General features: G+C 32.6%; 1 protein-coding gene across 5 annotated transcripts; it reads left to right on the plus strand.

The window, feature by feature from the left end:
- Positions 1 to 319: 319 nt before the first annotated feature.
- LOC148602836 (protein mono-ADP-ribosyltransferase PARP14-like) lies at positions 320 to 20,928 on the plus strand. 5 transcript variants are annotated; one of them, XM_088553536.1, is made up of 16 exons: positions 320 to 443; positions 2,520 to 2,725; positions 3,367 to 3,603; positions 4,448 to 4,684; positions 7,233 to 8,975; positions 10,424 to 10,855; positions 11,760 to 11,842; positions 12,380 to 12,610; positions 13,289 to 13,510; positions 14,289 to 14,319; positions 14,979 to 15,163; positions 15,467 to 15,639; positions 16,580 to 16,636; positions 17,131 to 17,252; positions 17,711 to 18,006; positions 19,279 to 20,928. In XM_088553536.1, the coding sequence occupies exons 2-16, from the start codon at positions 2,545 to 2,547 to the stop codon at positions 19,285 to 19,287; spliced, it is 4,239 nt and encodes a 1,412-aa protein (XP_088409662.1). In that variant the 5' UTR covers positions 320 to 443; positions 2,520 to 2,544; the 3' UTR covers positions 19,288 to 20,928. The 5 variants fall into 5 exon arrangements, with proteins under 5 accessions (XP_088409662.1, XP_088409666.1, XP_088409664.1 ...); XM_088553538.1 differs by lacking the exon at positions 320 to 443 and adding an exon at positions 456 to 570; XM_088553537.1 differs by lacking the exon at positions 320 to 443 and adding an exon at positions 1,818 to 1,834.
- The last annotated feature ends 3,725 nt before the right edge of the window (positions 20,929 to 24,653 follow it).

The following is a 24,653-nucleotide window of genomic DNA, read 5'->3' on the forward strand; positions in this document are numbered from 1 at the left end:
GTGTATTTTGTTTGTACTGAATTTTGAAGCGACGATAACAACCTAAATTTAGGTCATTTTCTTCCGCATGATCATATACCTTTTCTTAGTGCAAATAAAAGTCATAGTTTTCTAGTTCCAGGAACCGCAAACCATTTTCACCTAATTTTTGTGGTTTCCGTGAAATCAATTTTCAAACTACATAGATACCCTTTAAAAAATGCATTACAAATAATTGCACTCATGTATCCTAAAGAAATTGTGTACTTCCACTTTCATTTAATTGGTACATGAATATTTGCGCATTTGTAACTTAAAGTTTAATCTTGGGACTTTCCATCTAATTTTACCAGTCGATACATTGTCACGTGGTGTGTTTAGTATAGTCTGAAACGAAAGTAGATGTAATATTATATTGAACTTCCGGAAATTCGTTTAAAGGTTAAGAGTAAATAGAAGATAAGGTACGTATTTGTTCTTCCCTACATAACAGAAAAGCTAGAAATTGGCATATCTATGTTCAATCATTAGGGTAATCGATCCTTTAAACATTTGTTCGTAAGTGATATTAATGGACTAGTTTTCGGACAGGTAAGATCTAAATATGGTATATTAAATTTCTGGATCAGATAGGGATTATTCTAACAATGATGTCAATTCGGACAATTTTCGCTTTCCTGACGTTTTGTTTGGTTTGCACCCTGGAGAACCACTACACTAAATCAAATAAAATAAAGTAACACTAACAGAAATAGTAATTTAAACTTGTAAATATAACAAAAATACGAAAATTCATCATGATAATGATGTCGGTGAAGATGATGATGATGATGATGATGATGATGATGATTGTTTCTATGAATTTGATATGTTTTCATCTATTTCTCGTTGTATTTAGACAAAGCAAACTGTTCGACGTTTTGACGACCAAACTATATTAAAAGATGCCATTTGCTTAACATAATAATAATTTTCTAGTGTATGTTCTGAGGCAGCAACTATTTGATTCTAGGCAAAGTATGGTGAATATGTCAAGGCTCGCGTCTTTTAAACATTATACATACAAAGTCGGAATAATTACAAGCACGGAACGATGTTATGAATCACTGTAGCTCTATATTCCACAGAGAACTTCAGTACCTCTCAATCAAATGCTTCCTACTACTAGGCCTAACTTTCAATTTCAGTTTCCAACCTCAAACTTTAGATATGACATAGACTATCGAAATACGGGAATCCTTGCAACATCATTTGGAATTAAGATTCACCACAGCTTGATTAAAAATGTAATAAAATCACAAAAATATAGGTTTTCGATGAATTATTATATAATGATAATTACATGTTCTGTGTACATCATTATAAAAAAAATGTCTCATAAATGGATTTCTACCTATCCATAATTATCGACTGCTTTTTATTGCTGCATATCGCATAAGATAACCAATGCAGTGTTTGTCCTCATGGACACTTTGATGCAGGTGTTAAAAACTAAGAAAAGTAAATTAAATGTATATTTCATTTTTGATACTTATCGTCGTGTAAACTCTAACCGGTTGCATATTTTGGAAATGAAGTGGGCTACATTGACAAAGTGATCAGCGCTTAATTGAGTCTTAGTATCAGGCGACCATTTGGACATCACTATACTTATCTATCGAATTGAAAAGTATTGACCGTATATATATTTAAATGAAAAAATCGGAAAATGAGCTGCCCAATAAACTACTTTCCTTCCTGAGATGTACATATTAAAGACTGTATATTTTAGCCTGTCTTAGTTTTCCCTATAATGCTATTGTTTGCTTCACTGTAATACAGTATAATTTCACTTCCAGATGCATGAATAATCAAGGTAACCAAGATAGTAGCAGAAATCAAAATAATTTAATTCAGGGGCAAAGAACAGACATGGAATACAGTAACACAAAAAACATAAAACAAAATAATGCATACAAAGTAATCGGTAGGATAAGAGTCCTTTGCTTTGCCAGAAACATTAGCCGAGTTTTTCATAGAAAGTCAAGTCCAGGATAAACGTAAGTAAAGGAAAGAAAAAAGGAAAACAATACAATGACACGTTGAAACAGGTGCACAAAGCAGATATAAACTTTAATTTGGATGACCATTTAGAATACCTTGACGTTGAAATAAAAGGAATAAAAAAAAAACACACACACACAATAAACAATGATAAGAATAAAAGAAAAAAAAGGAAGAGTAAACATTTGTATACTTCAATACTATATTAGATTGTCAGAAAAATATTGCGATTTTGTATTTTAGGCAGAGATACAATTAGAGTATTTTTTGCAATGCTGAAAGATTTGCCGCATCAATAATGTTAATAATTTCATAATGCGAGTTCTAATTATTGCAACTTTACAGTAGTCACATTTTTTCACAATTATTTCTGAATTCATATTGTAACTTCAGCTGTATTGGAATACAATTTTCTCTAAAATTTTAAAATACCTTTCATGAAGAAACATGACGTTACCCCACTTTATGTTTGAAAATATCATAATTTATACTTTCAGATCACTCTTGCGTCTTCTAAGTGCTATGTCATCCTATGAAGTAAGCACCAGCAGAACTATAACGGTGTCAGGGGTAAAACCTAGTACCAGTGAGGACACTGTTACGTTATATTTTGAGTCAAAACGAGCCGCTAATGTTGACGTTGACCATATTAAATATGACGAAGAAAGAAAAGTATATACTATTACATTTAAGGAAACTGTAGGTAAGACTGATATTTTTTTATGTTCTAATGAATTTTTAATAAATATAAGTCTTTATGAAAATCGCACATGAGATGATTTATCCATGTAAAAAAACCCGCTACTTTATCTATTATTCAAATCAGTTACAGATAACAAGACTTAGTTTTTCATTTTGGTATTGCAATTCTAAGATAAAATGAATATAGCTTGTACATCAAATTAGCACTTTGAAATAGTTTTTGTTCTCGGTTTACCTTTATTCGCTCGATTTTAGTGTGATATGTATGGTATTCTCCGTTGTATGGATAAAATACAGAAAAGGTTATTACAACATAAAAATATGGCTAATGAAGACCAAAAACGCATTAATTTTTTGGTGGTTTTTTCTATACCTTGAATTACCTGTAACATAGTCAGTACCCAACTTTTATAAGGATTGGTAGTTAAAGCTATAAATGTATGCATACAAATTTATCATTTTATTTCTCGTTGTTATATTTGTGTTATAAATTTTCTTTTTATTATTTTTTTTTTCTGTACCTGTGTTTGTTTCCGTTTTTTTTTTTTTAAATCTAAATTCACAAGAAATATAATATAAATGTTTATATATCTAACAATTGTAAATCTTACGAAGTTTACTGCATAAGTTTTTTTTGTGTAGATATTTCAGAACTTCTTAGAAAGAGTCACAAAATCGAGGGAGCAACATTATCTGTACAGATTTATACACCCCCAAAATGCTATCCAAATAAGGTGTTAATAAAAGGAATCAATCCACAGACTTCAGATGACAACTTGTCAAATTTTCTTGAGGCTAGAACAAAAGAAGATGTCAAAAATATTGAATTTTCTAATCGGGAAAGTGGAAAGGCAATCGTTACATTCGGTAATACTGCAAGTAAGTAAATTGTTTCTCAAAAACAGTGAATTGATAAATTATCACATCTGATCGCATCAAAATACTTTACATTGATGATATATTAACTGTTGATAATTTGTTATGGCAAAGGTTATATTTTGTACCAACTCACTGCCTGTTGAGTACAATGACTGTGTAACCATTGATTGAATAATGAAAGCAATGGGTAGATGATCAAAAAATATTTTCTTATTCTTTCAACTCAAATAAGGAATATTTCTGCTATATTCCAAGGAAACATAACGATATTTAAGCAGCTGTCTTTGTAAGAATCATGCAAAATCTGACAAATGTGATACACCCCAAAAAAGGCAACATATTTTTGTTATTAAGTTGTTTTATTAGTCTATTCTATGAAATTTGTAATTATTCATTCAAATCTGTCTGCTCTTAGGAGATAATCGACATTGAAAATTCAATAGATTTTATTGTATTTTAGTATCATTTACAGAGTTATCTCCCTTAGTTTTGAAATCTACAGTGCAGTCTACATAATTTTTATCTCCTAAGAGCAGGGGTTATATGAAAAACTGAATGTAAATTTCTGTTTACTATGGCAATTCAAACAAAATATCAAAATAAAAATATTTAGGGTTTTTACCCATGAATTACATTTTGCACGATTCTTAGCTGGAGTGCTACTTAATTCAGATATGAAAGAGAGCATCACTGTTATTTTGATTGTTGTTGTTTTCGTTTAAAAAGAAACAAAAAACAAAAAACAAAAAAACTTTTTTTAACGTATTCTTTTTGTTCAATTAATGAAATGAATTTTGTGTTATATAAAACGATTTCCAAGCTTTAAAATCATATTCCTTTGTAGATGTAACTGTAATAGACAAAAAGATAAAGGAAAGAATGTTAGAATCATGTCGTCTCTCCGCTCATTTTGTGCCAGAGAGTCAGTGCATCGTGGTTCGTGGTTTTTCGCAAAACTGTTCTCGTTATACACTAGAATACTACTTTGAAAATAAAAAACGATCTGGTGTCGAAGGTGTTGAAGACGTTAAGATGGACAAACAGGGGCGGTATTGTTTAGTTTTCTTCACTGATGCAGAAAGTAAGATATACATTTTTTATTTAATTATTTAAGGCTTCGTTGTATATATGATCAATAAGTAGAAAATGTTAGAATCATTGTCAGTCCAAAGCACAACCGTTGTCTTGTTTTAAGTTTTGTTTCACATTTTGTCTGTCTGTCTGTTCCTTTTGTGTGTCTACCGATCTTGTCGTCACCAACCCTAAACAGGTAAAAGTATTTTGATGACGTTTTAAAAGAGATACGGAACATCATACCAGATGTACATAAACAGTCCAGGTTATTACTTAACAGTGTATTATTAAATTATCAAGTAGTGTAGTTTTGAAGATCACCCACAGTTTTTGAAATTTTCGGAAAACTCTAAAGGTAAATTATCCAACCTAAGGGTCCACATGCAGAAGCATCATTGGCTAAAGCAATTTACTTTTATGCGGAGTTCGAGATAATTGAACAAACTATGGTAGACGGAATTAATAGGGAGATAATCCAACATTTAGTTTCTATATATTAAGATCTAGTTCAACTAGTGCAACTGCAACAAAATTCTGTCGTATACAAGTATCACCCTGTCAACATCGGAATCAGAGTCGTCGTTGGCTTCCAATTTCCCTGTTTATTTTCGATAACTTCACTTAAACTTGTCCGATCTTCTTTCTTCAATTCTAATACACTTTTACTAAGTTAATTGCTGGTCCGCTTTTCATGATTCAGATGTCGATGTGTTTCTTTTGATATTATGTTTAAAACATATTTACATAGTAGACCTTTGTTGAACTGTTTTGGAGTTTAAAGGATGTGAAATTTGCCCATGCCTAAATCAATCAACTTGTTTTTTTCTATTTTGGTCCGATCTTCAATTATATTGATTGAATTCCTTATAAAATCCTCCCATGCATAGTTCAATTAGAATTATGATATATCTTATGGTATTCGAGTAATAAGGAGCCGAAGGGGCCACCCACAGTAATTGGGTTCCATCAAGAAACAAAATGTTTTATATAATTTCTTATGTTAATCCTTTCCTGCATTTTTCTATCAGATTTACATTGCTTTTGTTTGTCTTTTTTTAATTACAAGGATCGAAGGCAGTGGTCTTTGATTAGCACACGTAAAGCAGAACTTGTTCATATTTAATTGAATTTTAAATATTTGTGTATATTATGTCTAAATCAGTTTTTGCATTCATAACGAACAGTACCTCCCTATGCTTAAGTGTGTCAGTAAGTAATATTGTGACCATACCTGTTTAAATTGAACAGATCTTAAATGCTTGTTACGGTCTGCGAAGCTATTTATTACATTTATGAAATTTCCTTTGAGATAAAAAGTATTACCTTAAAAATTTTAGTGTAGTTTTGAAGATGACCCACTATTAACAGTTTTTGATATTTTCGGAAAACTCTAAAGGTAAATTATCCAACCTAAGGGTTCACATGCAGAAGCAACATTGGCGAAAGCAATTTACTTTTATTAGGAGTTCGAGATAATTGAACAAAATATGGTAGAAAGAATTCAAAGGGAGATAATCCAACTTTTAGTTTGTATATACATGTATTAAGGTCTAGATCGTGCAACTTCAAAAAAACATTCAGTAGTATAACGGTGCCACCCTGTCGTCACCGGAATCGGAGTCGTCGTTGGCATCCAATTACTCTACTTTTAATAAACTCTTATTAGGAAAAGGTAATTGTTGATCCGATTTTTATGATTCAGATGTCGATGTGTTCCTTTTGACATTATGTTTAAAACATGTTTATAAAGTAGACCTTTATTGAACCGTTTTGGAGTTATGAAATTTACCCATGCCTAAATCAATTAACTTTTTAATTTTGGTCCGATTTTGAATTATATTGATTGAATTCCTTTAAAAAAGTCCTCCCTGCATAGTTCCATTAGAGTCATGATATAGCTTAGGTTTTCGAGTGATAAGGAGCCAATGGGCCACTCACCTAAAATTTTGGTCCCATGAAGAAAAAAAAACGTTTCATATAATTTCTAATGTTAATACTTTCCTGCATTTTTCTATCACATTACCATCGCTAATGTTTGTCTTTTTTTAGTAACAGGCATCGAAGGAAATTGTCTTTGATTATTACAATAATAGCAGAACTTGTTCATATTTAATTAAATTTCAAACTTGATGTATGTATAGTCTAAATCAGTTGTTGCATCCATAATGAACTGAAGGTCCTTATGCTTAAATATGCCAAAAACTTATATTGTGTCCACATTTTTAAACTGAACAGATTTCAGATGCTGTGGTCCTATCATATTGTGCTCTGTGAAGCTATATATTACATTTATGAAAGAAGTTTTTTTTAAAAAAATAAGTATTACCTTAACAAAAACTAAAATCTTGTTACAATTTGTTTATCAAATTCACATTTTTTGTCTGGGAAGGATTAACATAATGACACACTATTATGCAAAATGAGGACGAAATTTTTTTTTTAATTCAATTTAATAATTTTCTTGTTTATTTTTTATTACAATATCAAGTAAAGGTTTAAAAACGTTGTTTCTGAAATGTTTCGTGCCTTTCGTCATTATTTATCTCTATTTTTAGCTGCTTTAAAAGCCTGTGAGGAGCAACACACAGTGGATGATCACGTACTCGATGTCCGGATTTATCATGATTGTCTTGGGTTATTGGACAGCAGGGTAACAGCTTCAGTGACAAATGAAGACCTATCAGATAATAGCAGAGATGGTGTTATTTCTGAACCAGAACCGTTGATTGTTGAGGGAATCGATAAAAGAAAATTAGAATTCGTCAATTCTTCGGAAGGATATAAACAAACGTTAGAAAGGCAGCTCAGGAAATTTGACGGCAAGGTAGATTGGGACTCTAGAAAATTACCAGAATCACTTGTCATTAACTGTTCACGCATTAAGGATTACAATAGAGATTGGACATGCCGTATCAAAGACGAGGTGAAGAAGGTGTTTGACTCCTTACTTGTGATGGAGATATCATTGGATATAAATGTCTTTTCTGACGTAATGAACAAAGTCCGGAGCGTAAACGTTCCAGATCCTAAAAATGTATCACTGGTCCCGGAAAAAGAACCCAATTACAAATTGATAGTAGTGGGGGAGTGTACTGCAGTCCAACAGTTATCTGAAATCGTCCATAGAATAGTAACTGATGTGAACAATGAATTAAATAAAAAGTCAAGTGATTCCACTTATACAAGACAGCTAAAGTATTTCCAGATAAAGATTTTAGGTGTAGTAGAATTCCAGTCACAAGCAAGCAAGCGATTTAATACTATAAGTGTAGTAATAGACGACAAGAACCAGGAGATAGCATTTTTTGGACCAGAAGAACAAATAAATGAAGTTAAGCTGTTCCTGTTCGAGACCTTGGATAAGATCGAGTCAAAACTACTTCAAGGAATATCACAATTATTTATTGAATTCATTGAAGATCAGACCATATCTCAGATGATAAGTGAAACACTTGAGCAAAGAAATGTCAAAGGCATTTGGATAGCAGAAAATGATTGTGTTACTGTTTATGCACTATCAGTTTCTGATGTAGATTCCATAGCCTGTATACTTGAGGACTCAGTACAAGAGTATTCACTCGAAGTTAAGAAGTGGCAGGAATCTGTTCTTTATTCTTCCCAGTATTCTTACTTTATCTCTCTACTAGTTGATGAATACAAAGCTCAATCAATTACGGTGAAAATAGGAAATAACAGAGATAGAGTAACGATATTTACAACGAAGAGACATCCTGCAGAGACTATTATTGAAAAGGTCCGCAGATTTCTTGAAGACAATGGGCAACAAGAATTCCACGTAACCCTTAGCCCGGACAAGTCAAAACTCTTCCAAGAACTAATGAAGACACAAATAGCGGATCTATCAGAGGAACTGAAAGACAGAGACGTAACATTTACAATTCAAGAAGACGGAATTTTACTCAAAGGAAAATCAGAAGACTTTGTACTGGCAAAATCTAAACTAGAACCATTACTGACGTGTGTCAATGTTGTAGCTGACAACCCCAAATTTCATAAAATCGTTAAGCGAGTAAACAAAAAGGGTGAGCTTAGACAGGTGTCTGTATATGATGACGACAGTGAAAGTAGCGACGATGATGAGGATGGTTCCGATGACCACTCGTCTAGATTAAGGTTTGATTTTAGAGGAAAGCAGGAACGTTTCAAAGCAGCTGGTGGTCAAGAAGTGGTTGTGGTAAAAGGTGACATTACAGACCTTGAAGTAGATGTTATTGTCAGTGGTGCTAGTAGAAACTTACAACATAAGTTTGGCCTCGGTAAAGTCATAGTAAATAAAGGTAACCGTTTCATATAATATTTGTTGGACTTTTCAATATATTGATTTTAAAGCAGAATTGAAAGTATTAAAGATTGAAGAATTTCAAATGATTTGCATATGAATTAGAGGCTCCATAGAGCCTAAATTGGAGATCATTTAGTCGTACCATTTTAGGGAGGTAGATCTATGGTAAGGGACATAACTCATGGAATCTGTGATATGTTTGCATCATACTCAATTTCACCAAAGCCTCTCAAGCTTTCGGTTGAAGCAGAATAAAGTGAATCCAAATTAATTAGATGCTTACATAAGATTGATGTAAAATGCTGAATACAAACGTTCCAACGGTTTTTAAGAGTTGTGTCCCTTACCCTAGGACTTCCTCCTTAAATAGAAAAAAAATGGATCGTTCGTAAAAAAGATTGAGGCCAACAAGACCTTTGAATTTTAATTTTGGCGTTTGAGATTTCAGAGGAGTTGATATTTAGATACGAAACCATCAAAATATCAACAACAAAAATCAAAAGGGGAATCACTCCTATAAGGGTCAATTGATTTTCACGAAAATCTATCTACGTTTTAGAGAAATTTTGCATAAACCGCTGTTTGACGCCGTCTAATTTTATCAATGACAGAAATTTATTTCAATGGACCATAGTCGTTGCAAAATACTCTCAGGAATATAGGTGTTAAGAATCTGTTTATTGTTTCAAAGGATAAGGTTTTGAAAATAATAACATTAAAATATAATATTAAAAACAAGTGTCAAAAAGGGCAATAATAACAAAAAAAGTTCTTTGCCCACTACAGTCTATTTTAGTAACTACGGCCATGTGTGTCGACGGAGGGAAAATCCACACATTGGTTCTGGGCATTATACCTAGGAAACATTCATGCCAAGTTTTGCTCCAACTAGTCTGTTAGTTTCAAGGGAGAAGATTTTAAGAAATAATATCAAGAAAATGGCAAGACACGTTACAATTACAATTTCAGAGTTCAGAGATTTTTCTAAAAGCTTGTTTGATGAAAGTGTTCTTGTCCGCGTTTTGATGATGCAATCAAACACTCATACCAAGTTCAATTTGGTCCGGTAGTTTCAGAGGCAAGTTTTTTTTTTAAATGTAAACGACGGCAATGGAAGATGTGATGGAAATAGCTCACACAGCCTTTTTGACCAGTTCATCTAAACAAGAAATGGAGAACATAATTTGGGGCACAGTCTCGGTTTGTAATTCCACTTCAAAAATATTTTTTGTTATGTATTCGTCAGTATAAACTATTTGTAAGAGGAGGTAGCCCAAAAAATTACAATCGTCGGACATTAGGCACATAAAAATAGTTTAAGGGGTGGACATGCTAGACATGCATAAGATGAATAGTAACTAACTCCTTAATACATTTTTATTATTGTTTCAACATATATATATATATATATATATATATATATGAAATTGCTTTGATTTTAAGGCGGCAGAATTATTGAAGAAGAATGTCGAGAGAGAGTTAATCAGTCTGGTCAGTTGGATGATGCCGACGTATTCTGTTCTAAACCAGGACACCTTAAGAGTAGAATGATAGTCCATGCAGTCGGTCCTGTATGGAAAGGTGGGAAACAGGGAGAACGTGATAAGCTCATTACATGTGTGGAGTTAGCATTAGCAGCTACGGAAAAGAATAAATTTCTCAGTATTGCAATACCCGCCCTTGGTACAGGAGGTTATCGGTTTCCACCAGACATTTCAGCGAAAACAATTGTGCATGCTATTAGAGATTATTTTAAATGGCACCCATCTAGTTCTGTTAGGACTGTTTGCCTATGTGATGTAGTCGGCGATACTGTTTTGAACTTTACAAAAGCATGCAAAATGTATTTCAATAACCAGTCACTCAGTCCTAGCGGTAAGCAAATATATACTGTAAGGTAGAGGAATTTTAAATTCTAAGTAGTTTTGTTTATATTTAAAATAGAATCGTTGACAATATGATTCTTTTCATATTAAAGTGATGCAAAATCCTTTAAAGAAAGAAAAAGCATCATTGGTATAGTCCAGTAAGAAATTGATCATGTTGGAAGGAAAACCGGCATATACAATTGAAGTAGTAAAGACATAAAACTACAATTACATTATTAGTCATACATAAGATCTTATTTTCATCCCTTACTCGAACTTTGATCTTAACCCCTTAGCTGTAACATTTCTTTGATTCATTGTGAACAACATTCTTAACCCAAGCTCTTTGCCGCAGATTTTACCATAACCTTATTCCCCAACTCTGGGTCTTCCCCTGAGCTTAAACCATAGTCCAGTCTCCAACGTTTACCACGTGAATCATTCAAGCTCTAGAATCTTCCAAACACTTGGTTGGAAAGAAATTACTGTGAAACTAATTTAATTCGTGGATTCCAATTTTCGTGGTTTATCGAAGAAACACTAGTTCGTACATTCATGAATTCGTGGTTTTGAGGTTTCAGTATACACATCAGTTGGATTCTTCATTTCGTTGTGAACCAAATTTCGTGTTTTTTAGCCTACCCACAAAAACTATAAAAATAGGTACCTCTAGAACAATAGTACTTTCATGAACTTGTCTAAGTGGACCAGTTTTGTTTTGTCTTTATACTGTGACTGAACTGAAATGCCAATGACGAAGCAAATCCTGATTATCAAGCATCATATACAGGAGTGATCACAAACATAATACTTAAGTTCTTCAAGGTTTACACACAAATTTGAAAATCAACACGTTACTTCAAACTAATGTGTGCATTTATGATATTCAAATATTTCACAATTTCTTTAAGGTGGGTCAGCAAGAGGGAACAAAAGAGTGCTTTCGGGGAGTGTTGAAATAAAATTGGTCCAAGGGCAGCTCTCAAGCATGAAGGTAACATTTTGATTACTCAAAAATAAATATCATGTAGGACACAAATTAGTAGCAATAACGAAGGAAATATTTGGATCAGACAACACCGGGAATACCCAGATGACAACACATGAAGACAATATTGTACTACATACAAGAACCAAAAGAGTAGGCACAGATAAAAAAACATTAAAAACATGGGCATCAAATAGAACCGAGAGGAAAACCATAGTTTCTCTGGATGGTTATCGGTCCTTACTTTCTACAAGACATCTACTGTAGAGTGAGGTCAAGTCCAGTAAAAGATGAAAGACATCATTGACAGTTGCAAGTATCTGGTCCTATTTGACACGGTTTCTCAATAAACATCAGATCATGTCGATGACTGTAGAAATTATAAAAAAAAATTTAGATTCAATTACAAATTTGTATTCAATTTAATTTAGCTCAAGATTTATTGACTTTAAATGTTTCCCTGTAGTGTTATTGCTCATTGCATTTTGCATATGTGGCAAAGATATTGTCCTTGTCTTGTTACAACTGTCATATATTTTACAGGTTGGGGTTATAGTTAATACAACCTCCAAAGATTTAAATCTAGAACAAGGTATAGTGTCTGCCTCTTTATTGAAAGCTGGAGGACCGTCAATACAGCAAGAATGCAGATCTAAATACCCACAAGGCATTAATTTCGGGGATGTTGCAGTAACGACGGGTGGAAATCTTAAGTGTCAAGTGGTCTGCCATGGTTGTTTACAACAGTGGCGAGGAGGTGGATCACAAGAACAGGTATTGAAGTCTGTATGTAGTTTGCGTCATTACATTCATGGTATACGTTTGAATGTTTAATAAAAAAAATCTATTTTGTCGTTTATAAAGTTTGGGAAACTAGAAATTGGGCGATTAAAAATGGGGCATGGGTGTACTTTAAACAGATTAAGTTTCGCGGTTGCTTCTTTTCGCGGATACTGTGACGTGATCATATTTACGGATATCAGTGTTTGCGGTCTTAAAGAACGAAACGCATTTCAATAAGTTAAAAATAAGTTAGGTTCTCGTGGGTCCTGCTTTTTGCGTGTATTTGTCCACCGCGAAAATAGCGAAAATTAGTACATTGCGAAATTTTAAACGTTAACAGTATTCAATAGGAAATGTCACAATGGGAAATATATACTAGATATTTGCATAATATGGTGTACATTGGAATTATGAAATTCGGATGTTTTAGGTGATAAAAGTCAACATTGTATTAATTATAAACACTAACAATGAAAAAAGAAAAAAGAAAATCCTGTGTATTTATTTCTTAATTAAGTCGTTTAAACGATAAAGTTTAGTGACAAGCCATGTTTTTTATTTGTTTTTTATTTATTTATTTTTGTTTGTTTGTTTGTTTGTTTGTTTTTGTATGCCTCCTTGTTTGTTTTTGTTTGTTTCTTTGTTTGGGTTTTTTTTGTTTTTTTCCAGGATTTGGAAAAGTTTGTGATGTCTTGTCTATACCAAGTGGATAAGAATAGATGCTCCTCTATAGCTTTTCCTGCAATGGGAACAGGAAAACTAGGATATCCCCCAGATGTTGTTGCTAGTGTAATGTACTCGTGTGTTGATGAATATGCTGCTAAAAATAGTAAGACTGCATTAAAAGAAGTCCTCTTTGTTTTGTATGACAAAGATCATAAAACAGTAAAGGTAATTAGTATACTTTTGTCAATACATATCGAAAAGTAAAGTACAATTCCATATAAAATTCAGTCACTGGCTATGGTAAGGTGATTCATTGTGTATAAAAACCCATGGGTTAGATTATGCTTTTGTGGTCTACATATGCTATATTTTCATATGGAATAATCCTTTCAGTATTTAGATCTGTACTTTAGAGAAAATTACACTTAAACCTTTCACTAAAACCAACCAAATCTTACCAAATCAAACCAAAGTACGATAACTCTTGCAAAGTGCTTATTTGTATGTACAATCTATATCAATTTTATCTCAAAAGCGCAACCCCACAATGAAAAACTGGTTATGTCATCTATAAAGGTTTCTTAACATGAAATAAAATTGAATTTGGTAGGTGTTTGACATGCATGAATCACCTCTTGTCTGATTTTTATAAAGGCTGTTATTTAACATGATAATGTTTTAAATTTGAAAATAAAAATCTCTTGAAGCATTCAATGTTTCCTTTACAGTTATAATATATATTATTCTGAACTTACAGCGTTATTGTTAATATTTTTTTCATTATTGGCAAGAAATACCGAAGTATCCGTTGTGGGATGATTTAAATACGTATAAGTCCAAGAACATTTTCTAAACGTGAACATATGGAATATATTATATCAACATACACAATGTTGCGAACCGAATAAAAAAGATTACACATAAAAAATAATGATGGGAATAGAAGACATCACCTAAACAAAACTAAAGAACTAGCAATATTAATTCATTTCATTTTAATAAGGCATTTCAAGAAGAAGAGAGCGGCAGAGTTAGTAAGTAGTATTTCTTCTTTTTATTCTTAAGAGGTCCAAAGACAAAACTAGAAAGCCATATGTCTGTGAATAACATAGACGAATATATTTATATTTTATATCATAGTTGTAGAATGTGTACATCATGTAAAGTACTTAAGCCCTGTCGCATTTTTTTGTTTTCTCGAGTCAGGAATTTCTGGCCTCTGTATGTCTTGTTTCGTTTTCAATCTTAGTTTATTTTATGTTACTTGAGTATATAGGGGCAACTCTTTCGCTGTACCCTTTACCGCCAAAATTTCAAATGTTTATATCTAAACAACGAACACACCGATATTTTTTTTTTATTTACGATTTCACAACCCTTTAATATCATTGATTTTTTTTTTAAACAAAGCAGCAAAGAACCTGAAGTAAAAGTGAAGGTCTTTCTGCAACTGCTGACAATACTATCTAGCACATGTTCAAACCCAAAAGAGCTGTAACGTTTCTTTGTTAATATGAATAATAATTCTAGAATTATTTTTAAAAATGCAGGTTTAAGAAACTTATATTATTTTGTACTAAACATAACCAACATTTCGTTTTATCATCTAGGAACTGCATGACACTTTGTTTTATATACGTTGGTGTATCATGAATCTATTATCATGATCGCAGCATCAACCTTCTTTTTACAGACAACACCGAGACTGTGCCCCAAAGGTCTGTATCAGCAGTTGTTATCAAAAGGATGACAGAAGAGGAAAAAAGAGGGATAATTCAAGAAGTCTTTGAAGCTAAACGAGCATCTGAAACAAAACTTGATGAAACGAAGGAAGAAATGAAGAAAAAAGAACGAAAGTTGTATGACTTACAGACAAAGGTATAAGATACAATGTAGACTGGTGTATAATGGATGAATATGAATGATGTTTGATATGGTTTAAGGAGAAACCCACAGATACTTTATGTAAACAGGTCTTGCCATAAACTTGCTTTGGTCCAACCCTTTTGTAAAGATTTTATATGATTCACTAAAACTAGTTTAAAATTTAGCAACAATTCATTCGTTAAATATCAATATGACAATTTTTATTCTATCTTAATTTTATTACTCCCTATTACATTTCAACAATACACAAATAGACGCAATATCTATGAGTAATTCGTTCCTACTTTCATATAGATTTCAGACAGGAAGTTGTTTATGCGGGGTGAAAAGGAGGCCCTGGACGGGAACACCGTAAAATATTTTGATTTGTTTCCGGTAAGATCATATGAAGAAGGTTCAGCTGCACAAACACACTTCCGATTAGCAGAGAGTCAGTTCTACAGATTAATGGCTGGTAATGTTGGAAGGTAGGTAGAACACCCACTAAAGGAAACATCCTAACCTCTTCGATATAATTTAACACATATACGTTTTAGTGCTTACTTTTAAAGTTTTATTATATCCCAAAACTACATTTGTGATTCAAATCTAATCAATGCACAAAAGCATCGTGATAAAAAGATTGTCAGATGCAGGTTTAATATCTCGGTTGAGACTATCTGGAGGAAACACAATATGAAAAGCCAAGTCCAAGATTAAAAGTAAAAAAAAAAGAAAATTTACACATTATGTAATTCCTTATAATGATATTTTTTTTTGTTAAGCTGGTAGACCTAGGGTAAGGAACACAACTCTTACAAATCATTGGAACGTTTGTTTTTACCATATTACAACCATCTCATGTAAGCGTCAAAGTAACTTGGACTGATTTTATTCTGTTTCAAGGAAATGCTTGAAAGGCTTTGGTGAAATTGTGACAAACATATCACTGATTTAAAGAGTTATGTCCCTTATCCTATGTCTACCTCCTTAAGGAGGGTTTATGGATACAAAATATCTAGTTCCATCCATCTAAGGAAATTTAAAAGTCCATATTATGCTAATAGAAGCCCTTCACCCATTTATAATTGATTGAAAAAAATTAAATAGTTTTTAAGAATAATGATTTTTTTTAAGTAGTTTTATTTACTTTTACTTTGTAACTCTTACGATATGAATTGATACATGAACTGATCAAATTAAGAAAGTGTTACAAGGGATGTTGACATTTCAAAATATAGAAGCATTCATAGTATCCTGATGGCCAAGGTATTGTGATTTATAGTTTTTATCATATTAGTATATTTACAAATGTACTAGGCATAGATTGTGCAATTATTTATTCCCTAGAAGCTGTATTCGTCGTCATCTCAAGAGCAATTACGGAAAAAAATTGTAACACATAATTCATTGGTCCCATTTTTTCAGTTTTGCAGTGACAAAAGTTCAGTACATCGTTAACCCTCCATTAGTTAAACAATTCAAGTAAGTTAGCTTGTGAGTTTGAATATATGGTAGACCATTATTATTACAAAGTGCAACTTAATCGGGCATTTTGAGGATATGTGTGTTTTTATGTTATCTTTATTTAATATTATATATGAAATTATCTACGACCTTTTTAGCATTAATTCATAAAGTTCAAAAATTACAATCATGTGTTCTGAAACTTCTTTTTCGATGAGATGGGAAGGTTACATGACGGTAAAATGTTCTACAGATATGTTGCAGGAATAAATTTTTTGATCAATTAAAAAGATTCGATGATCCAACCTCGTTTGTAACCTCGCACTAAAACAGTTTACGATTTTCTTATGAAACAAAAAAAGACGGTTAGTAGGTTTTCTAAACAAGTATACACAAAATTAATTTTAAAATTGAGACAAAAAATCGGAAAAAAATTCAATGTTCTGTAACTCAGGGAAATACGGCAACTCATTTGAAATGTAGTTTTATTTTGACCTTGTGGTACATTTCAGCCAAACGAGAGAAAAACTAAAAAAAATAAGGGGAGATAAAGAATCTCGACCTATCCTTGTCTTCCACGGTACACAGGATGCAAATATCAAACCGATAGTAGAAACCAATTTTAAAGTCCCAGGTCAGTTTAAGTAATACATTTCCAAAAAAAAAAAAAAAAAAGAAATTGAAACACTCGAATGCGATCATATGGATTCGATGAGTCAGTAAAGAACTAATAATTCATTGTTTTTTTTTAACACAATACAAATATATATAAACTGATGTACCCCCTTAAATTATTAGGATATATATAATTTAACTGTATTGCCCGAGTTATTGTACCATTAGCAAAAATGGTCGGAAACGTCTGGAAATGTATTGTCAAATGTAAACTCGTCGATGAGCAATAACACATGGATTAACATATGAAATAAACTGATGCGCTGAAAATGGGTCTATAGATATAGAAACACTTCAAAAGCCAAATAAAGCATTGCCTACGGTGCAAAAATTTTCTTCTATTTTTTTCTGGTCAACATTAACTTTTGTATCTTTTTTCTTCTTTCCGACCTTATAATAGTAACTCTATATCTATAGGTCAACAAGGTTTTCAACATCGGACAGATACAGGTTATTACGGTAGAGGCGTATATTTTAGCGAGTATCCAAACTACTCTATGGGTTACATTCAAGGAACAACTCAATTACTTCTCTCACAGATACTGCCTGGCAAGGTGTTTAATTGTTCAACTATGATACAAGGAGCGCCACTTCAGAGTGGTTATGATTCACATCTGTCACCGGATGGCAAGGAATGGGTTATCTTTGACAATAAACAAATTCTTCCTTTTTACATAGTGCATTATACAGCTGGGGCATTTGCTTATGGAAAGGTAATATCTCTTATCAAATTCAGCTATGATGACAAAGTGTGTTCAATGGCAGTGTAGTTCTTTTAAGTACATTAATATATATATATATCTCAATTAAAAATTAGTTTTGAAAAAAAAACTTGTTGAAGTACATCAAAATTCGAAACAGTGGCAACGTCTTCTATGTTTAGGCTAAACACGATATGGGGGTTCAAGTTTGCATCGCTGTTTCGAAATTTTAAATGGGGAGACTTGCTTTAGAAGTACTCAGTTCTTCTGAACGTAAAAGTGTTGGTATTGTTTTTCATTGTTGTGTATTATGAAAACCTCAAAACCACAAAGTCAAGAACTCATGAACGTGTGTTTCTTCCATAATCCACGAAAATCAGTATCCACGAATAAAACTTTTATCGTTCTTCTCGGGGGCTAGATAAGTGTGATTAGTCGGCAAGTTTTTTTTATTGTTCTTACGTTTGATACTGTCCATCTTAGGCAATTTTCGATGACAGCGTTACGTCAAATTGACTGTGACATAGCCGATAAACATAACAACGTAGGGTTTAAACGTCTCAACAAAACATCACATGTAGTCTTTTCGGGCTTACTGTATATCTTCTGTTTGACCTCAAAATTTTAGCAACTATATGTCAAACCATTGGCAATGTTAACCAAACATTTTGCTCCGAATGACCCCAGATTTGTCTAAAAAAAAAACCTTTTTACGTCAAAGAAAAAAATGTAATTTCGCATTAATGCGTCATTATTCTTAAAGTGAAGGCGAATTCGTTGTGAAAACAACGGGAAAATACGTTATATTTACTTACGACGTCTATTATTTTACACAAATAATTGCAAATTAATAATGTTTTGCTATGATATGGCGCTAGTTAATGATTGGTGAATCGTACAAAGATCTTGTAACTTTTTGTGTATTTGTATGAAAAGAATAGATTACTTTCACATTCACTTCCGTTCAGAAATAGTTCTTCAATTATATCAAGGTCAACTAGAGTCAGCAGGCGTAAGATCGGGAAACATAATTAAGTGAGACAAGGAAACAAAAACTAAATTTGGTTAATACAAATATTTTTTAAATTTAACATACATAGTTGATGCACTAAAGATCTAATATACTTCCAAATAACTATTAATGTTCTTGTAGCCTTCAAATCCGGGACCCTTTCCTTGTTTAGTATAAAACTGTTTCCACCAGTCGATGAAAAGTTGAAAGAGAAAGTCGTCTATTCATACTATATGCAAATACCAATGAAATTTCTTATCATTATTTTTCAGAAACCATAACAGCTCTAGAACTTCGGGTGAATTTCATTGCGTTAGACTTGGAGTATACTGTATTAAAAAAGATCAATCATAAGGCCATTCTAATTGTTCATGTTTGTGCATATTTATGCTCACGCTTATCCTCATGTATGGCATAGTTTAAATTTGTTTGAATATGTATTTGTACAGGTGAAATTGCTAATTACTATATAGCATTAATTTATATAATTGAAACATTGACCTTGTTTTCTTTATATGAAGTATTTAGTATAAGTATGTGTAAGAATCAGGCAAAATGGGGAAAATCAGAACAATGCATTTCAAGAAGTTCAATAGAGTGTTTGAAAAATGAAATTTTTTACGAAGTTATCTGCCCTTGAAATGTTCATTTTCATTGCTCTTCAATAAAATTATAACTCTATTTTCTAAAATGATATGGAATATCTGGACTTTTCCCCTTGGTTCTGATGGTGCAAATAGTTCAGTTACATTTTCAAAATGGATGGTTTGTTCATACCATGCTTCACCCTTTGCCTAATTCTTATAGAGACAGGCTGAGATTTGATTTGTATTTTATTGAATGACAGTTTCTTACAAGTCACTGTATAAACTTTTATCACAACAAAACCTCATCAAAATATATTGAGCTGTTGAGAAGAATGTTGTATAACGAGGTGTTAAGAAGTAGTGTTTTGGGGTTTTAACATGTACTTTATACTACTTTGTGAATAAAAAGAATCCCGCAACAAAAACTGGGTACAAACTAAATTTTCATTAGTACATTTATAAGTGATAATAGTTTCTGAAGAACACAACTGCATTTACTTCTGAAATAATAATTTTGCAATTACAGTAAGGCCTTGAAAAAGCTAAGTTTATTTTGTGTGACCGAGGAGACACTATTCATACCACCCTAGATTTTTTATTTAACTTCAATTAAATGAAAAAGTGACACCAACTGACCGACTAAGTTTTTAAACACGAATGCAGGACTTCAACTTGAAATTCTCTGTATGTGCCGTTTTTGAAGAGACAATAATTTGTTATTACTTGTTCATAACATGTCAGAAACCGTACCGAACCATGATGAAAGAACTCAATAAAAATATTAAGAAGCTACTACAAAATTATGCTGCAAACACCATTTCAATGGTTCAAAGCTAATTTCGGAATCCGACTAAGAACGCAAATCTATTGGTAAAAGAGCGGTACAGAAATACCTTAGAGTCATCATAAAATTCATGAATTTCGCGTTGATGACCGGTAGAACGTCTGCGATCTCTCAGACAACTTAGACCAACTCCCTAAACGCTAGGGTAAGTCTTCGCGTTTAGTTTTTAAAATATTAAACTACTTCTAGAATTTGTAGTACTGATATCATGTTTTTCTCAATTTCAAAACTAATGGAATTAAGAAGTATCTTAAATTGCCTAATTTCCTTTATTGTCAGAAACCAATAGATTTTTTGTACCATTAACAATCTTTCCATTTGATATCCGTAAATATAGATTTATCTATATCATAAAAATTGGTTTTTATTTATAAATGTACTTCATTGCAACAACAACCATACCTAATTCAATATTATTCAAATTTACAAATATTCAATAATTTACATACCTTTCAACAAATTGTCAAGGTTGCAGAATCACTTCAGAAAAATGATGAATGAATTTAAAAAAAAAAATTTACCTATTTGACAAGTATGTCAATATTTTAATCAAGGCAATGTTACACTATAACCTTACATCCGTTATATATAAGCAAACATCTAATATTAATATTATAGCTCTGAAAAAATTATAAAAATGTACAGGAAGCCGAGCCTCTTGGGCTTTTGCTTGTGTAACTGTGATGTTTATCAAAGATATGTTAGTTAAAAAAAAAACTTTGTTTTATTTATAAGGACATGAAACTGCTCTTTTTTCTTTTTAATGCGAACACTATTTATTGAGATGGAATAACATGTATTGATGTACTCGTGCGTACTTTAATTTAATTTTCTAACTGAGACCATAAGTTTAACAAATATTAAAAAAATACATGTTGTTCCAATTTCTTCAAAACTTCCCAATGGAAATGCATCGAAAGAGTAATCAAGGGAACCAAGGTTATAGCGGAAATCGAAAGAATGTAATCCAAGGACAAAAAAACAGACATGGAAAACAGACATACACAACAAAGAACATAAAATAACTAAAATAATACATACAAAGTAACAAAAGCAAATGAGCAACTCGAACTCCACTAAAAACTGGGAGCATGGACCAGGTGCACCGGTAGGGTATATATATAAATTATATAAAGCTTCTCATTTAGATTGGCGCAATCAGGTTTATTGTTGTCATTTAATTTCACTTCATTAGAAATCAGTATTGATAGAAGTTAATTAATAGTCGTCAAAAAAAAAAAAACTGTCGAATAGGAAGCCAAATACAGCCCAAACTATTTTGGTGTAACAGATGCATATTTTACAATTTCAATGATCTAATTACTCTCTCTCTCTCAAAATGGTGGTTTACAATTACAAATTAATGACGTCATCAGTAATAAGAGACGTCTACAATGAAATTCAGTGCGAAAAAAATAAGTCACATCAAAGTTCGGTATAAAGGAATTACTGAACTAAAGCATAACTTATTTGCATGCAAATAGATTTAAGGTCCATAAGTGTAGACTGGTTCCCGATCACGATATTCAGTATGTTACACATATACAAATAGACAGACAGTGTATGGCTTGTAATTAATACCTGGGACGTAGTCCCGGGAACAAGGATACATAAGTAAACCCAAATAATGTAGTCAAAAATCAAAACTGACTTCATTCACATGTATATTCAACTGTCAGGTATTTATATATTCCTGGACATGGGTCAACATTGTAGATATCATTGTGCGCCGTTAGAGTGCACGACGTCATGCCCTGACATAGATCACTTATGGTGGAAAACGGCGCGTTCGACCAGCACTCCGTCGAAAACGAGACTACACTTGCATGAGGACAAATGTCAGTCCTGGTCCTACCGTACATTGCATTAACCAAGTTGATTCTTTTTTCATAATTACATGAGAAGTCTTTGCTTTCGTCCTCGCAAATGTAGATAATGTTGCTTAGATTTAAATCTGAAATGTAGAATATTTGGTAAGCAACATTTTGTATGAAATTGTAAAATACTGTTCAAATCGCAAACAAATCGTTAAAAATAGCAATGTTATGTATTATTTTGTTTTGGAGCCAGCTGCAGCCTGGCCTGTGGTATGAGGGTTACCTTGTCGTTCATTGAAAACCAATAGGTGGGCTTGAGCTCACATTTTTCATCCCGTCTTTTTGAAATATTTACTATATCGATTTTCGTTATACACTATAATCTAGTATAATTGTATGTGTGTTAATAACATTTAAATGAACTGTCCCGTACTACCATACATCGTGTACTAAGTTACAGCCCTAGATTAATCCTACGAGGAGGAAGGACCCGGCCAGCGAAAACTATATTTGTATATGGCCGAGTGGTCTAGGGAGCTGGTCTTTGTGCAGACGGTGTTGCCACAGGTGTCACAGCGGTACGGGTTCGAGTCCCGCAGAGGGAACGACCAAAAATTCGCATCGCAAATTTGACAGTTCTGACATCGTTGGGAATTTTTCCGACCTTTATATATATATATATATATATAATTTTATTTCAAAAATAATGATTTCTAAATATACCCCTATCTTGTGAAAGCAGTGGGATTTGCCATGCTTTTTATAGAACCTACACTTCCGGTGACCAATGCTGCACTGCAAGTCTGCTTACCCAACATGCCATTCTGAGAATTGTTATCGGACATATGTAGAATCATGCCGATATATAGTACTTCGCAGGTTAAAGTTAAGATAAAGTCCAGAGAGGTCATTGAATGTTGTGAAATTAGCAACGAAGGTTATAGAAAGTGGAATTAGTGGTTTCTAGACTATAACACAAAGAGCCACCGGTCAGAATCAGTGAAATCAGTAGTAAAACAGCACAGAAGAAATAATTCTAAAATATGAGCACTTTATATTAAACGCACTTACCATTCGGGCTATGTTCAAGAAAAAACAATCCATATATTGACACATCAGTATTCGGGTAAGATGAAGATGTTAGAATACACTTCTTACTTGTTCCAACAAAACTACCTGAATGACATTCATCGTGTAAACTACACAGAGCGACACAGTGAACAGCAGAAATTGCATCAAGGAACAAAAGACGCAGTTCAGAAATGGCAATTGTTTTATTCTTTCCGAGAAAATATCTCCTCGCGTTCATACTTTGAATATAAATATTGGAAAAACAGAACATACAAAATACAGGTATCCATTCAAAATGCATTACGAGCAAATTGCTCTATTGTCGGAAGGGTTGACAGATTATTTAGAAGAAAATACGCCCTATCCTGTCAATAAAAGCGTACACAGAAGCCGGCGGGTGAATGATTTATCCAATAGCAGGCGTCATATTTATTTATTCTGAATCTGATATTAAAATTACATGAGACAGACAGCATTCCAACATTTGGAAGGCAAGTTTAGTTGTCGCGTGGAGGCGGGGCACCTTCACATGCTTAATAAGATTGATCACAGACAGCTCACACATTTATTTAGTTCAAACAAATGAATTCACCTTGAATTTTTTTTTTAAAGCATCAAAATAATATCTCATCAGTCGGCCTATACTATGTGACAATATAATTGATTTGACACTTTGGAGATGGTGCCGCAATGCGAATTTTTACTCCAACAAATCTACAGTTTGATACGTTATTTAACCTGCAATTCACATATATACCCAGTGATAATGAATGGGTATAAGTGAATAATGGTCACTCCCTAGCAAGAAAATAAAAGAGAATTATCTTTTAATGAGTGTCATATTTGTTTGTAAAACAGGATAGTATAAGGATATTCTTTTATGAATTTATTCCATTTGGCAAGCCCCATGCACAATTTAAAATACTCTTATATTTAAATTAATCTAGAAATAATAGAATTTTAAATATTTGTTTACAGATTTCAAATACCAGTATATCAATGATAGGAGTTTCATGCCAGAATAAATAGATAATGCAAGCCAATCCAATAGTGTTCAGAACCTACAAGATCAGAACAAACCTGAGTGTCTTTGACAATATTCAAAAGAAAACTTATTGCTGCACCGCTCCTGTAGAAGGTATACCGAAAGTTATTGAGTCTTGGTCACTGTCTTTTTGGGCATGCAAGGAAAGGCATTATATCATTGGTAGGATTCCGAAGAGATGACATGCTTAATTTTCTTACATATCGATGTCATTAATTATGTTGTAGTAAACAGAATACAACAGGTGGAGGCTTCTGACATCTGAATACGAATGTCGTTATTT

Source organism: Perna viridis, chromosome 11 (genome assembly GCF_037379345.1).
Source record: "Perna viridis isolate PV_CMFRI_1.1 ecotype Kerala chromosome 11, ASM3737934v1, whole genome shotgun sequence".
Taxonomy (NCBI): Eukaryota; Metazoa; Mollusca; class Bivalvia; order Mytilida; family Mytilidae; genus Perna; species Perna viridis.